Source organism: Papio anubis, chromosome 18 (genome assembly GCF_008728515.1).
Source record: "Papio anubis isolate 15944 chromosome 18, Panubis1.0, whole genome shotgun sequence".
Taxonomy (NCBI): domain Eukaryota; kingdom Metazoa; phylum Chordata; class Mammalia; order Primates; family Cercopithecidae; genus Papio; species Papio anubis.
The window spans coordinates 1,462,688-1,479,213 of NC_044993.1; the positions used below are offsets into that span (position 1 = coordinate 1,462,688).

The window sequence follows — 16,526 nt, forward strand, 5'->3', positions numbered from 1 at the left end:
CCTTGAGGGGCGGGGGCCAGTGAGGACGCCTGTGCAGGTGAGGGGAGGAGACAGTGAGCCAGGGGGATGCTTGCACAGGTAAGGAGAGACAGGTGAGACAAGGGGATGCCTGCACAGGTGTGGGGAGACAGGTGGACTGGCGGGGGGTGGGAGGGAAGCCTGCGCAGGTGTGGGCAGAAGTCACAGGTGTGTGGGGGGTGCAGTCACTCATGGTACATCAAGGGCCTGGAGGGACACCGGGGCTGTAGGTCTGCAGGTCTAGGGCTCAGAGGACGGGTGGCTGGACTAGAGAATTAGTGGAGAGAAGACCATGAGCCCACTCCAGGAGTGTGGAGGGAGAACTTCAAGGGGAGACCGGGGCAGACTCAGAGCCTTGAACCTGGCTCAGCAGAGAACCAGCTGGGGGGGCGAGGGGGCATCTGCGAGCAGGGCTGGCAGCTTCCTGGGGAGAGTTGGAGAAGGCCTGGGCCACCACCGCGTCAGTGGCTGCAGGGGAGGCATAGGGTGGAGGTCCAGGTGGGGGTCTGGTCGGGGGGGACTGGGGTGATGGCTTGAGGGAGTAGGGGTGACTGATGGCGTCTGCCAGGTGTGGGGGCCCCAGGGTCTGTGCAGAAGACGTGAGCCAGAGGCGAGTCCTGGGTGCAGTGGGGACAGGCTCCGGCCGCACGCTAATTACCTGGGATGGGCGAGGGCAGCGGTACCCAGCCCTGCATGCTGGGGGCAGTGGGGGGTCATGCAAGCCAGGAAAGGTGCAGGGCCCTTCATGAGGCTCAGTGTGCTGCCCTAAAGCTTCACGTCCGGGCCATGGTGGGGCTTTCCGGGGTGACTTCAGGTCTGGGTCCCGGTCACACGGTCCTTGTTGCCTGAGGTGAGCTCCCAGAAAGGGCTGCAGGGCCCAGGAACTCCCATTCCTGTGGTGCAGGGTGGGTTTGTGCAGCGCTGCTGGGCTCTGTCTTCCAGCCTCTCCTCTGTGTCTTCCATTACGGGGCCTCACTTGGTCAGGTTTGGGGTGGGGCTCAAGGTGGGTGAGGATGCTGGAGTTTTTTTTCCCCCTTTGAGCACCTGTCGCTCACCAGAGACTGTATCCTTAAAGTTTCTAGGCACCTTTAAGTTTACTTTTAAATGAATACACAGTTGACAACCCCCACCAAGGTTTCTATTTCTTAGAACATCTTGTACCTTCTGCCTGCACCTGGGGAGGACCTGGGGGCAGAGCCTCCTGAACCCTCCATGCAAATTCATGTAGAACAATGCAAATGACGAGCAGGCTGAGGGGTCCGTGCCTCCCGTCCCCATGATCACCTGGCCTTCAACAAAAGGGGTGTCTGTGAGGAAGAGGCTGCTTGCCTTCCCCGGAGCTCAGGCCCCTGGGAGGGGGTGGGAGCCCTGTCTGTCCAGTGGCCTTGGCCACAGGCCCCATCTGGCCAGACACCCTAGTGGGCAGGTGGACAAAGACATCAGAGACCACTGAAAGCGTTGCAGACCCAGGCCCAGGAGCTGCGGGCGGGAGAGTGAGCCCTGGACCGGCTGGGAAGTGCCTTGGGCTTCTGAGGCGAAACCACTGCCTCGTTCGCTTGCACTCACCAGGGCTGCTGGGCAAAGCTGAAAAAAATGCAGCTAGTTCAAGTAGAGCTGGAAATGGGCTGGGAATGGTGGCTTGCGCCTGTAGCCCTAATGCTTTGGGAGGCTGAGGCTGGAGGAGCACTGGAGGTCAGGAGTTTGAGACCATCTTGGGCAAGACCTTGTCTCTATAAAAATTTGTTAAGTTAGCCAGGTGTGGTGGGTCAAGCTTGTAGCCCCAGCTAGTCGGGAGGCTGAGGCAGGAAGATGGTTTCGGCCCAGGAGTTTGAGGCTGCAGGTGACTTACGATCGTGCCACTGAACTCCAGCCTGGGGAACAGAGCAAGACCTCAGCTCTAAAAAAAAATAGGGTTGGCCAGCCTGGGCAACATAGCAAGACACTATTTCTACAAAAAATACGAAAATTAGCTGGGCATGGTGGTGTACACCTGGAGCCCCAGCTACTCAAGAGGCTGAGGTGGGAGAATCACTTGAGCCCACAAGGTCAAGGCTGTAGTGAGCTGTGAGTGTGCCACTGCACTCCAGCCTGGGCAAGAGAGTGAGACCCCGTTTCCAAAAATAAAAAAATAAAGTGACGTTGGGAATGGAGAAATGTTTTTGTTCTCCAGTGAGAAAGCATGCTGGAGGCTGCCCACAGCCTCCCAGCTGGAAACGGCAAGGTGACGCCGTGGCTCACTGTGGTCAGCCACGTATTCCCTCAGTGTGGCCGGCCCATACAGCCCAGCACGGCAGGGAAGACAGGGTGGGGTGCCCTGGTCCTTGCACCGACTCTGCCATCACACAGCTGTCCCCAGCCCCGGTTCTGAGGGAGAGGTGCGCCCACCAGTGAGCATCAGGACCCCCCTCGAGGCCAGGGAATACTTTGCCCTTCGTTTTCCTCTCCTGTCCACCTACTCGCCCATTCTTCCCCCCCGTTGGCGACCACAGGGCTTCATCCTCCCCAGGGCGCCCCCACCCTTGCCATCCCTGGTGGTCTGTGACTGGATGGGGGACATCGGACCCCGAGGACCATGCAGGGTTGGGGGATGGTCAGCCAGGACAGTGCCCTTCCCTTCTGTGTCTGGTGGCCAAGTAGACCTCGGAGAGGGTCAGCAGTGCGGAGGCTGCCCTCCCTAGGGGTTTATGGACAGGGGTGGGGTGGAGTGGGCCCAGAGCGGCTGGCCCTGCAGTGGTTCAGTGTGTGCTGTGGTCTCCAACCTGAGGGTCGGTCTAGCTCTTAGCACCACCTGCGGTGTGACTCCGGCAGGGGCCCAGCCACTCTGGGCCGCAGGGGCCTGTGTACAAACCGGGGGTGGAGGTGACGCTGGCTGCGTGTGCCTGCCGGCTCAGAGAACTAGGCTGGTCCACCACCATGCTCATCAAACTGTACTTCTTTATTAAGTGCCAAGGGTCCAGGCGGGCGCTGTCCCTTGCGAGCCCCTCCGCCGAGGCCTGTGCATGGCGGGGTTCCCAGGAGCCAGAGTCCGTACGGCCTGGGGGCGGCCCCCCCCCCCCCCGGCCTCGCCGGGGGGCGTGCAAAGCGTCTGCGGCTGTAGTGTGGCGCTCACTTCACGTGCTCGGCGGCGTGCGAGGAGCAGTAATACTTCTTGTGGGCGATGAAGGTGGACAGGCTGCTGAACTTGATGTTGCAAAGGCGGCAGTACCGGTGGTTGCCGTTGGGTAGGGGCGCCGGCGTGCCCTTGCTGGGGGTCTGGACGCCCTTGTCCGAGTAGGAGGGGGGCGCCGGCGGGGGTGGCACAGCCTCGGGCGCGGCGGCTGGGGACTGGGGCGGGCCTGGCGGCGGCTCCTGGAGCTCCGGGCCGAGGCCGTCCCGGGGGCCGCGGGGCTCGGGCTGCGGGGAGGCAACGAGCACAGAATGCAGAGCGAAACCCTGGTCAACATCCGAGGCAAACCAGGCCAGCCAAGGAAGTGCCTCGAAACAACAGGCAATGCACCAAGCAAGCTCCAGCAGGTCCCCGCGCACCGGGCCGTTCGGGGGGCAGTAGGGGCAGGCGGCGGCGGGGAGGCCGAGGGCGCCGGGCGGTGGCGCAGCGGGGCACGAGTGCCTGGCCCGGTAGCCGAGGTGGGCCCTCGAGGCTGTGGAATGCCGGCAGGCCGTGCACTCGTGGTGATCGGCCAGCGCTGGTGCCGGCGAGGCTCCAGGGGCGGGCGCCGCGGCTTCTGCGCAAGTCGATGGACCGTCCGCCGCGGGCCTGGCAGCCGCGCAGGGAGGCGGCACCGGGGCCGCTTCGCTCCGGGCCGCGGCGACTCCGGGGAGCAGGGGCGTGGCCGGAGCGGCGGGGGGCGGGGCGCCGGCCGCGTGCAGCTCGTAAAGCTTGCGGCGTGCGCGTGCGCAAAATACGCAACTAGGAGCAAGAGCCAGAGCGCAACCAGCAGGGATTCGAGCGCAGCCAAACGCGCAGCACCGCAGCAAATCGTAGCGCAAACACAATAAATATACTGTCTACGCTGTAGGTCTGTCGCTAACTAAGCGGATATTACAAACCCTCGCTAGCCCGTCACCCTTCAGGAGTCCGTCCTCGGCGTGCGTCCGCGGAGCTACCGGGCTCTGGCTGCCCTGCTGCCCGGCCGCCAGCGCCGTCTCAGGCGTGGCGCACCCGGCCCGTCCTGCAGCTCCGGGGCCGAGGGCGGCCTTGGCCTTGTCCGGGCTGTGGCAGGCCGGGCAGAAGCGGGCAGCACGAGAGGCATGCCAGGTCTCTTGGAGCGGCCGGGGCCGATCCTGGTAGCGGCCGAGAAGCAGTAGAGGCGCTTGTGCACGTAGTAGTTGTTGACGTTGCTAAAGGTGATCTCGCACTCGAAGCACGTAGCGCCCTTGGGGGCCCCCGCGAAGAGCCCGGTCTGCGCGCCGCCGGCTCCCGCGCCCGCGCCTTGCTGCAGCCTGCTGTGCACCAGCTCGGACATCTTGGCCAGGATCTCCGAGGCTGGGGGCGCCGCATCGGGCCCGAACACGTACTGCGGCAGGAACAGGGCCCCGGCCAGGCTCAGCTCGCCTGGCACCGGGCTGGAGACCGGCGTGGGGCTGGACAGCTCGGCCTTCACCCTGGCCGGGGCGGGGCTGCGAGGCGACGGCGTCCGCGACGGGGCCTGGGGCCCAGGCTCTCCGGTGCCCGGGGCACGGGCGGCCTCCGGCTCCTCCACCGCCTCCACCTTGATGCTCCTGGGGGCCGCCGGGGGCTCGCTGCTGCCTCCATTCTGGGGGGCTGCTGTGGCCTCTCCGTTGGTGGCCTCTGCCAGGGCCTTTCTGTCCAGTCCTGGCGATGGGGTGGGCGCCAGACCCAGGTCCGCAGAGGCCAGGGGGCCGTGCAGGGCCGTGTGCTGCTGCTGGAAGCTACCCAGACTGTCTGCAGAGAGACCGCAGGGGTGGCACCTCAGGCCTGGGGCAGGACTTGGCCGGTCAGAGCTGAAGGGCGAGCTCCGGGAGGGGAGGGGTGGGCGGAAATGGTTTACACCTGTCTTGGGCGACAAGCCCGCTCCCTTCCCTCTGCTCAGGGGGCCCAAGGGGCAGGGGGTGGCCCCCACAGGGCTGCTCACCTGGGGGCAGCTTGGTTGCTGGGTGTCCGGCCCCTGGCGAGTAGATCTCACCCTTGGAGCCTGGCTGGCAGACCATGTGGTTGGTGACCAGGTGACTGTAGAGGATGTCCCTTGTGGTGGAGATGAAGCCACAGCTGTGGCAGACACCTGTGGGCCATGGCGAGTTGGTCAGGGCCCAGGGCGGAGGGCGGGCCCCACACATCCCCCGGCCCCTGTGGCGCCTACCGCTCAGCGTGTCCGTGTGCACCTTGAGGTGCCGCTCGCAGTTGGCCTTGGTGGTGAAGGCCGACAGGCAGATCAGGCACACGAAGGGCCGCTCTCCTGGAACACAGGGCGCATAAGAGCGGTGCCCGGGCCAGCTTGACCTTGGGACTCCGCCAGGGACGAGGAAGGCAACTGGGCCCAGGGCCGTGAACTGTGCCGGACGGGGGGAACCCTGTGCTGAAGGCTCTTTACACCCCTCCCCCTCCTCGGCCCTTTGTCTCTCGGGACTGCAGTGGGCCCAGCCCTCAGCTGACTACCCAGATAGCCCACAGGCTGGCCTGCCTGCTCTGGGCCCCTGCGGGGGTCTTGGGTGTGCGGAGACCACACAGGTGAATCGTGGCACTGTGGGTGCTTGCATGTGGGTTTTCCGGGGCGGCCTGCAGGACTGGGTGGGGAAGCAGCCGGCATCCTGAGGACCGGCGTCCGCTGTGGGGGCTCACCGCTGTGGGGGCTCACCGCTGTGGCTGCGCATATGGATCTCCAGGGAGCTGGCGCTGGGGCAGCTCTTGCGGCACTGGGGGAAGGGGCAGACGCGTTCATTGGGGTAGGTCTCCTTGGGCTTCTCGTCTGCAGCAGCTGCGGCCGGGGAGCCAGCGCCCTGGCGGCTGGCACAGTAGTAGAGCAGGTGCGCCTGCAGGTTGCGCTCGCTGCGGTACCAGATGCCACAGTCCTTGCAGGGGAAGACGTCTTCTGTGGGGTGGGAAGCAGGCGGGGGCAGGCTGAGGGCCAGCCGGGCAGCCAGGGCAAGGCTGTGGGCGGAGGGAGGGCCTGGCCCTGACAGACCCCACCGTCCTCCCCACCCCAGGAGCTGAGGCTTTGACCCCTCCCTGTAACCATAAGCCTCCTGGATGGTCCTGTGACAGCCCCACTCCCTTCCGTAGATCCCAGAAGCCCTGGGACCTGTGGGGCATGGGGTCTGAGTGAACCCCCACGGGTCCCCTTCCAGTGGTAAGCCCCATAAGGAGACGCTTTGGCCTCATGGGGGCAGAAGAAAGAAGTGGACACCGCTGGGCGAGGCTAGCATCTATGACATACTGAGGTGACCGTGTGGACCCGGGAGGCCGTGGAAGAGGAAACGTGTGTACAGATGTGCGTGCAGGTGCGTGGGAGTGCCAGGCTGCGAAGAAGACCCATGTGCACAGTCTGAGCACTCAGGCACACGATGGCTGCTGACTGGAGTTCTGGGGATGTGGGGCGTGAGACTAGGAGTGCAGAAGTTAGGAAGCCCCCATGCGCCCACACACCTGGGTGGCTCCATGTCAGCGACTGCCTGGCTGCTCAGATTTGCCAAATTCACCACACTGATCCCAAATGGGCTGCTTGTAACTGCTGAGAGTTTTGGGGGCTTGCACTCTGCTTAGGGTGGTTTTGCTAGCGGGGGAGGACTTCTCTGGCATGTTCTCAGTTTGTCTTTATAGCAGTTTAAGGAATGTTCTCTGCCCCAGAGCCCTGCCCCACTGTCTGCCCGTGGCCCCTTGGCTGAAGACACGGAGGGGGAGGGCCTGTTCAGCGTGGCCTTGGCCTCCGTGTGGAACCCAGGGGCCCTGGGATTCCTTATCTGGCTTTCAAGCCCGTTCCACTTAGAGCCCGATGTGATATCTGGTTTCTGCCTCTGCAGGTTAGTGCTGGTTTCTCACCCGGCTTCTCCCACGTTTATCCTGAGTCCGCAGTTAGCACGCAGGGGTGGCCCCTGCCCCCGCGCCCTCCCCCCTGCCGCCTGCTTGCCACCTCTCGCCTCTCGGGAGGAATTTCAGTGCCTGCCTGGGTGAGGTGGCTCTTCCTCCTACACCTAGTTGTTCTGGCGACTTTTCTGGCTCACGTCTCCCTCCTGTGCTCTTGATTAATGTTTCTCAGGTTCCTTTTACTTGGGGGCTGCAGGCGGCTCTGTCCTGTCTCAGCTGAGGCCTTGAGCTGGGTCCCAGATCTGGGAGGCCACCGGGTGGGTTTGTTTCTGCATCTCCCAGGTTATTGTGGGGACTGTTGCTGCAGGGATGTGGGGAGAGGGGCTGTGGCCGTGCAGTTTAGAAAGGCTGCCTGCCTGCTGATGACCACAGGCCAAGTCCGGTGGCCTGTGGAGGGGCCTCCAGGCAGGTGCCTCTGCATCCCGCTTCACAGGTGAGACGGGCCCAGAGTGCTGGAGGCTCAAGAATTAAACTGGATCTGACTCTGGAATTGGTTCCTACGGCTCTCCCAGAGCAGCAGCCAAGCAGCGGCTGTGCCCTGGACCTGCAGAAGCGCTAGGGCAGGAGTTAGGAATGTCAACAAGACGTCTTGCCCTCGGTGGTGACCTTCCAAAGCAGCGTTCCCAGGACACTGCTGCCTGGGGATAAGGCATGTCAGACCCATGAGGGGGAAACCGAGGCAGAGGCTGAGCCTGGGGCACCCGCAGCTGCCCCTCAGAGATCGGGAGCTGGTCTCCGCAGGCTGTGTGGGCAAGGACCCGGCTGGAGGATTGGACCCTCCCCAGCCTACTGTCCCCACTGTCTCACTGTCTCTGTCAGCGGGGCACTCCCCTGGAGTTGGGTCTCCCGGACACCCTGAGACACTACAGGGGCACCCCCTCCCCATCCTGGTGGAGTGGCGCTCTGGCCTCCCATTCCCTCCGTGACTTCTCCTTCCAGGGAAGAGAGGAAGGCAGATGGGGACCCACTTTGCTCCCGGCTTCTTCCAGTCACCTGTGGCCCATGTTCTCTTTTGCCCTCCTGGCTCCCTCGGGCAGTGGCTTGTCCTGCCCAGACCCAGCCTCCAACCTGGGCTTGGGTGTTGACCTGGCCGCTCTGCCCCTTCTCTCCAGTGTCACCAACCGTTGCCACTAGCACATAACGTGAGCCGTTATGTCCTGGGTACCAGGCACACAAGCCCAGCCCCCTCTGGCCAGCTGGCCCCTGCAGGCCTCCTCGCTGACCCTCACTGGAGCGGCCTCGGTCAGCGTCATGGCGACCCCTGCACTGTCAGGACCAGCAGTCATTTCTCTGCCGTTGGTCTCACCACAGCCTGGATGTGGCAGACCACCTGCCGCCCTCCAGGGCCCCCTCTAACCTATCTCAACTCACTCTCTGTCCCTTGGGAGATGTCCCCTGTCCCCTGACTCCAGGGTCCACAGGCCCCAGGGCTCCCTGAAGTCTGTCATTGTCCCTCGACAGACTCTGTGACTTCTCTTGTGCATCTGGCAGGTGTCTTGAGGTCAGGACATTCAAAGAGTGGGGATCTGCTCCCCAGACTCCCATATGGGCCGACATCCCTCCAGTGGTCACACCAAAGCCGCACACTTGGCCCTGCAGGTCCCTTTGGCCCTAACCACTGGTTGTCTCCACCTACTTCAAGCTGTCTTCACATCTGACTTGCTCACAAGGGTCGCTTTTCTTCCAGTTTTGTAACTCTTTAGTCACCAAAGCTAAACCTGAGTCTTACTGTCCCCCTCCAAATGCTCTCTGGCACGGTCCCCGTTCCCCTGGAAAGTCCCAGCTGCTGGCCGGAGCCAGACTTGCCGTGTGTCCCCTGCATGCCTTCTGCCTATCCACGGTGGCCACACGCTGTCCTTGGCCACACAGGTGCACGGGGTGCACCATCACTCTTGGCTAAGTTTTAAAAGTTTTAGCTGATACGGGGTCTTGCTGTGTTGCCCAGTCTGGCCTTGAACTCCTGGGCTCAAACGGTCCTCCTGCCTTGGCCTCCCACAGTGCTGGGATCACAGGTGTGGCTCCTGCACCTGGCTGGGGGTGAGTGACTCCTGATTCCCACAGCCACCCTCAGAGGTTCCAAGAGAGTCACTGCAAGAGTGATGTCTGTCCACTTCGGGCGTCCCCAGGGGCGGCTCTGTCCCCAGGGACATGTGGCCACGTGTAGAGAGATTTTGGTGGCATGTGCCTGAAGTCCCAGCTACTCGGGAGGCTGAGGCAGGAGGATGGCTTGAGACTAGGACTTCATGACCATCCTGGGTAACAAAGTGAGACCTTGTCTCGAAAAACAACAGAAAACCAACAGGTGTCTGGTTGTCACCACTTGGAGGTGGTGGCAGCACCTAGTGGGCCCGGGCCAGGGCTGCTGCTCACCACCCATGGTGCCCAGGAGACCTCCACTGTGGAATGACCTGGCCCCAAACACCAGGAGGGCCGAGGTGAGGGTCCCGCAGTCAGGGCTGCCCCCAGGGAAAGCACAGGCTTCTGGTGTGGTATGCAGGGCAGAGCTGAGTCTGTGCCTAAGCCCGCTTGCCTACTGGCAGGGGCTTTCCCTGTGGTGGCCCTGGGCTCTGGGGACCCTCCTGTCCCTGTGTGTTCTGAACTTGGGACCACCCACATCACCTCCTTCCCCACCTTCCCTCTCACTCTGTCGGCAGCCTGGGGCCCTTGAGCTTCCCACCCTCACCTCCCACCCTGTCCTGCCCTGCCTGCCCCTTCTTGGTGGAGCAGCCGCCCCGGGGCCTGGGGAGCCCAGCACTCACTGTTGATCACTGCGGTGGCAAGGATGGAGGCCATCCCGGCCTGCTGGGGCAGGAGCTGGAGGTCGTGTGCAGGGGCTGGGCACGTGGGCTCTGCTGGCTCCTTCTTCACAGGGTGGCTGGGGGTGCTGCGGGGCTCGGCCGTGAGGAGCACGCTCAAGAGTCCCCCTGCGGGCACCGGCTTGGTGACCCTACACCAGAGTGCGTCATCTGGAGGGAGACAGGTGTCCAAACCTAGGACCTTGTGCCCCACTTCCCTGTCCCATCTTAAACGACAGGTGGAGGATGGGGTCAGGAGAGCGGCCACCCCGTGTTCACAGCTGTGGCTGGCTGGCTGCCAGGGCCATCTTGCCTCGGGGGCGAGGCTGGGTGGTCCCCTGTGGGTGCTCACAGTCTGCCTGCCTCCAGTTCTCCCTGCCCTGCGCCCATCCTAGTGGGAGGGCCCTGGGGAAGTCTCCCAGGAAAGGGATGTCATGGAGGGTGGGTGGTGGAGTAACTAGGGGAGACCATTCAGGGAAGGCAGCCAGAGGTGGGGCCCTAGAGTGGACCCTGCTCTCTGGGAAACCGTCCGAGGGCGTGTTCTTCCTGCTGTGGCCTGAAGGGGGCAGCCTTAGCCCACAAAGCCCAGGCTGCGCGGGGCCGGCTTGTTCACCTGGGGTGCCCGGGCTGTGCATTCTCTGCAGTGCTGGCCTCAGGCCTGAGCCGGCCCCGCCTACACACACCACAGCCCGTCCTCACCCTGTGCTGGGGCCAGGGACTCCACTGGCCAGTGGACCTGCCTACGCCCAGAGGGCCTCTCGCTTCATCCCTGGGCGCCCAGAGGTGCAGGCTGCCCAGACGTGCCACCCTCAGTAGCAGCAGCATGGCAAGGCCCCTTGTCCTTCCTGGATGGCCACCTTGACTGTTCTGGAGCCAGCCTGACGAGGTGGAGCCCTGGTCCAGTGGCACCTGCCAGCTAGCCTGGCTTTGGGGTCCCTGCTGCTGCCCTTGGTGGGTTCCCAGAGGTGCAGCCAAGGTAGGGAGGAGATACGGGGCTCATGGTGTCCCCCAGAGGGGCAGAAGCCGCCCCCATTCCCCCTGCCACAGACACCTGTCGTGGCTCAGCCTGCCAGGCGAGACCTTCATACAGGGACTCGTGGTCTGGGCTGACTGGTCCCAGGGGAGTGTCTGCTTCATGCTGCAGCGCCCGGTTCCAGCAGTTCCCCGTCCCCCATCCCCGGCCCTAGCAGGCTGGTTTCCCTTTAAGAGCCCAGCCCAGGGACAGCCAAGTGACCCCCACCTTCCGGAAGGCTTGGGACGGAGGCGCCGCGTCATACTGACCCTTCCTGTGGATCTCTGTGTTGGCCTCGGCCTCGGTCAGGGCCTGGGGCAGTGTCCTCAGCCAGCAGGCTTCGTCCACCAGCAGCAGGGTCAGGGCTGGGCTCTGGGGGGGGCAGGAACACGTGGGGAGGGGTCCGTCAGCAGCCTGCCTGGGGGTGCCCGCGGGTATGTGGGGCATCCGTGACATGGATCTGCCTCCTGGCTTGGCTGCTAGACCAAGCTGTGGACAGTCAGTGGCCCAACAGCCTGCAGAGCTGTGGCATGGGCCATCTGTGCCATAGCTGGCCGGCATGGCTACACCATGCTGGGGCTGGGAGGCTTGGCAGGGTGTGGTACCTTCCAGGGTTGGGCACAGGGTTCTTGTGGAGACTGAGGCCCAGAGAGGTCAAGCAACGTGCCCCAGGTCACACAGCCAGTAAGCAGCAGAGCCTGAAGTCACACTTGTGTCTGCATATCTGTGTATCAGTGTTCTCCCCCCTGCTCGCCCACCCTGGCCCCAGGTGTGCTGGGTGTGGAACCACTGTTCCCACACGGGCTGGACCTGGTAGAGGCTCCTTCCACACAGGCCCTAGATACCTCCAGAATGACCTCTGTGGGCTGGGGCCAAGATTAGCCCAGAAGATACAGCACCTCCCTAGCAACCCTCAGGCCTCAGTGTCCCCCTGACAGCATGGCTCCCCTCCCTGCCACAGGGTGTGGCAGGGCCACCTGCGTTCTTGCTCGCTTCCGGGGCCAGCACACAGTGGATGCCAGGGAGCACCCACTGGACTCAGTGAGTCTGTCCCCACCCTGAGGCTGGTCAGCCCTCTTCCTGTGGGCCTGAGACACCAGCACTGTGTTGGATCAGCCCTGGCCCACCTGGCTTCACCGGCACCCTGGAAAGCAGGTAGCGCCCTCCTCTCCATCTCATGGGTGAGGAAACAGGCCTGGGAAGGGGAGGGACAGAGCTCATGCCAGTGCCTCAGGCCGTGCCGTGCTGTCGGCGGTGGCTTAGGCTAAGTCTAGAAGGAAAACACTCTGGGCTCAGCCCTCGGGGTGGCTGCCAGCGGAGCCCGTGGAGGCCGCCTCATTTCCTGTGTCCCTTGCGTCCTGGGCCCCAGCCGAATGGCACAGGAAATGTGAGGGGCCCCATCCCAGTGCAGTCTGGGGCTGGGACAGGACGAGGTAGGGCGGGCAGTCCGTGGCCTCGCTCTGTGGTGCCCAACACTGGTCAGCCATCAAGGGGAGAAAGTGGTGGTGGAGGAAGGGGTGACCGCCGTTGCCCCTCAGGCCTTGGTCCCTCCTGCAAGGCTGACTCAGCCTCAGCGCCCTGACCCTCGGTCCTGTGCTGCTGACTGCACTGGTGGTCCCCAGGCTCAGCCACCTGGGTGCCCAATCCGGAGGCACAGCACATGCACATGCTCCAGCACTTCCTGTAAACACACTCACTTTTTCTATACAAATAAATGCCTTTTAATCAGAAACTTCCTACATCATGACCTTTGACTGAAAAGCCAGTGTCACCTACAAATGCTGCTGTTGGCACTGGACAGGTTTGTGCAGCCCTGTGGTGAGGACGGCAGTCGGCCCAACCCTGCCATGGTAGAAGGGGCCGGGCTGGTGACAGTGCAGGGGTGTCCCCCGTGGGTCTGGGGTACCTCCCCACCAGGTGCCAGCCCATGAGCTTTCCTGGCCTTTGCCAGCCACGCATGGGACCCTGTGGGCCGCAGAGCTGGGCAGCGGGGTCCCAGCCAGGCTCGGCCTCCCTGCTGTGACCATGGGCAGGGCACGGCCAGACCCGTATGCAGGGACCCCTCTGGGCCACCCCTGCCTCTCGGCCCATCTGCAGGGCACTGAGGAATCTAGCAAGATACAGCCTTTGGGCTGGGATGCTGAGTGACTACTCAGGCAAGGTTGGGGCAGGCTGGCCAGCAGAGCAGGTGACTTCCACACGGCTCAGCCACAGAACAGGTGAGCAGAGCTAAGCTGGCCCTGGCCGGGGTGGGTGCAACCCTGCAGTCCCAGTGTGAAGCCATCCCAATTCCTGGCTCAGCTTCTCTGCAGATGGGGCTCTGCCCTCTCCCACATGGCTGTTAGGGGGACGGAGGGGAGGCCGAGCCCCTGCTCACTCTGGACCCACCCCAAGCTCACCACTAGCCGTTGGGGCAGCCTCAGGGGGGTCAGTCCCATCTCCCTTGACTCAGTTTCCTCCCAGTATGTTGGGAGGCTGTGATCTGTGTGAAGCCTTTTGCCTGCCTAGCAAGTTGCCAGCCTAGCACGTTGCCAGCCTAGCAGGTTGCCAGCACAGGATGCGTATTAGCTCCAGCCCTGGCTATTGCTTTGGGTTGGCCTGGCAGGACAAAGTGGGCAGGGGGTGCCGTCCACCGGGCACATCTGGGGCAGCACATCTGGGGCAGCACATGCTGGGTGTCCACTGGGGTGAGCGGCTCCCCTGAAGAAGCTGCTTTGTGCAGGCTGGCATCGGGTGAGTGCCCCCCTTTTAAAGGACACCCCAGTGATTCCCAGGGCCACAGGGCAGGGCTCAGGAGCTGCATGCCAGCTGTGGGGCTCGGCCAGCTTGGACGGGGGCTTCTGCTGGGGCAGGCCGGGGGCAAACCCCAGGGGCAATGGGCAGGCACGTTCCTGGCACAAAGGTGGGTGACCAGCGGCTACTGTGTCCCGGCTGCGCCCAGGTCAGGCAGTCAGTGCTTGGAGAGGCTGCTGGGGCCTGGCCCTCCCCACTCTGGCCTTCCCAAGCCTCTAATGAATATTAATGAGTAGAGGAGGGTGAAAAAAATTAATCTGCTTGCTCCTCCGATGGGTGCTGCGGTAACGATATGAAATCTAATTATTCGTCCCAATATTTCTAAACCCTCAAACTGAGACTGACAGCCTCCCGGTCGGTTTAATGCTTATCACTGCCAGGAGCAGCGTGTTCGCAGCATGATAAAAACACGCGCTGCAACTTTGCTGACGCTGCACAACCCCCCGATTTTTCTGTGGCAGTCCCGAGTGGAGGGAAGGCGCCATGTTCCCACCCGGCCCCGCCGAGTGTACCCCACGTTTGTGGGGCACGATGGGGCACCTGCCCTGGGGGTGCAGGTGGGGAGGGGCATGGGGAAGGAGGGCAAGGCTTACGTCTGGCACTCGCCCCCGACCCGGGAGGGAACAGGTGGGAGAACTAGGGGTGCAAGACAAGAAGCTCGGGCCGCCCTGCCACAGTCCCCCCTGCAAACACTCTCAGGGGGGCCTGCCACTCCCACTTCTGTGACCACAGGCTGGGAAGGGGTGAGGGCCTCCCTGCCAGTCTGCCCTGTCTTCAGGGGCCACCCCCAACACCTCCCAGGGGAGAGGGGAGTACAGCCTCACCCGGGGCCACCAGGGTCCCCAGCCTGGAGGTGGCGTGGACACAGCCAGCCCTGAGCCAGTGTCTTGCCCGGTGCCGAGTGGCAGGACCCCTGAAGCCAGCCTGGGGCCACCTGCCCACCCTGGGAGCCACTGCTGGGGCCGGGGCCAGGAGACGCTGGGGCAGGAAGCCAATTTCAGCTCCTGCTTCCCTTGCGGAGGGGCTGGCTGGGCACAGGTCTGTCTGTTGATTTTTTTCTCTGTCTCTTCTTTTTTCACCACCTCTGATCAGGCCTGCAGCAGACCTTCCTGACCCTGCTCTGCCTGTGGGCAGTGGGGAGCAAGTGGGGAAGGGGCCAATTTTTTTTTTTTTTTGAGACGAAATCTTGCTCTTGTCACCAGGCTGGAGTGCAATGGCGCGATCTTGGCTCACTGCAACCTCCACCTCCCGGGTTCAAGCGATTCTCCTGCCTCAGCCTCCCAAATAGCTGGGATTGCAGGCGCCCGCCATCACACCCAGCTAATTTTTGTAGTTTAAGTAGACATAGGGTTTCATCATGTTGGCCAGGCTGGTCTCGAACTCCTGACCTCAGGTGATCCGCCCGCCTTGGCCTCCCAAAGTGCTGGGATTACAGGTGTGAGCCACCGCGCCTGGCCTTGGGAGGGGGCCAATATTTTTTTTTTCTTTCTTTTGCGATGGAGTCTTGCTCTGTCGCCCAGGCTGGAGTGCAGTGGCCGGATCTCAGCTCACTGCAAGCTCCGCCTCCTGGGTTCACGCCATTCTCCCGCCTCAGCCTCCCGAGTAGCTGGGACCACAGGTGCCCGACACCTCGCCCGGCTAGTTTTTTGTATTTTTTAGTAGAGACGGGGTTTCACCGTGTTAGCCAGGATGGTCTCGATCTCCTGACCTCGTGATCCGCCCATCTCGGCCTCCCAAAGTGCTGGGATTACAGGCTTGAGCCACCACGCCTGGCCTTGGGAGGGGGCCTATTTTTAACTTCCCAACCCGACCCTTCTGCCAAGACTCTCGGAGATGTGGGCAATGGCTCCCAGGGTGCCCCAGGCTCAGCACCCATCCTGGTCAGGCAGGTGTCTCCAGGGTCCGCAGAGGACCCTAGAGTCCACCCTGCTTGCCGCCCCTCGGGGTTGCCTTGTCCCTCCTCCGGGCCCTGGCCGGCCCCACCAGCGGCGGCCACTTTAAATTCCCCGGGTGGACCTGAGAATACTCCTTGTTTCCTCCAACAAAGAGGTCAGTGTCTCGATTCTGCGGTGGCACCGATAGCCATCGGAAACCCTATCTGCACCGCATCCGCTGTGACAACTTTATCTGAGGCCGTTCCCAAACCTCGCTGTGCAGCTTGCAGGGCTGCTGAGGTGGCCTGGCCCAGGGAGCCAAACAGCTGGTTCTGCAGAAGCCCCCCAGAAGCCCCTGCAGATGTCCTGCTCGGCCATCCCCAGGTCACTGCGGGGTAGCAGGCCAGCAGTGGGTTCACGGGAGAGTGGGGGCTGAGGCTGAGGCTGCTGAGCCCATCCTGAGAAGTCCTCCACCTCCCCGTCACCTTACTAGAGACACCAGCTGGCCCCTCAGTGCCTCTGTCTCCCTCAACCACGCAAGAAGTACATTTCCCAGGTGAGGGCCTGAGGCCTGCAAGACTAAAGCCAGGTCTGTGAGACCCCTGCCACCTCGCTGCTGCCACTTCATCCACTCAGTCATTCACTCACTCATTCACTCCCTTATCGGACAGGCAGGGCTTGTGCATCAGCTGTTGCCAGGTGTGGGGAACACAGTGAACAGAACTGCATCTCCCGTGGATGCTGGAGTGTTGAGCTGGCCAGAAATAGCAGGTAGGTGCCTGGAGGGGGCGGTGACAGAGACACAGGACAGGCTGAGACAGGAAGTGGGGGTGGCTGTGCCAGGATGTTGGCTGAGGCCTGGAGGGTGAGGAAGGGAGGGTGTGGATATGAGGGAGCCAAGAAACAGCATCGGGAGGGAACAGAGAGGAGGGAACAGTACAGGGGAGGGTACAGCATGGGGTTGGGGAACAGCATGGGGGAGGGAACAGCACGGG

At 63.1% G+C, this 16,526-nt stretch overlaps 1 protein-coding gene across 1 annotated transcript in view; it reads right to left on the minus strand.

Moving 5' to 3' along the window:
* Positions 1 to 2,934: 2,934 nt before the first annotated feature.
* ZFPM1 (zinc finger protein, FOG family member 1) overlaps positions 2,935 to 16,526 on the minus strand; it is a 74,262-nt gene continuing 60,670 nt past the window's right edge. Inside the window, 9 exon segments of the mRNA XM_021932280.2 lie at positions 2,935 to 3,789; positions 3,791 to 3,849; positions 3,852 to 4,232; positions 4,235 to 4,921; positions 5,112 to 5,258; positions 5,337 to 5,432; positions 5,832 to 6,065; positions 9,817 to 10,023; positions 11,134 to 11,236. Coding sequence (XP_021787972.2) covers positions 3,124 to 3,789; positions 3,791 to 3,849; positions 3,852 to 4,232; positions 4,235 to 4,921; positions 5,112 to 5,258; positions 5,337 to 5,432; positions 5,832 to 6,065; positions 9,817 to 10,023; positions 11,134 to 11,236 — 2,580 coding nt within the window. The 3' untranslated portion in view covers positions 2,935 to 3,123.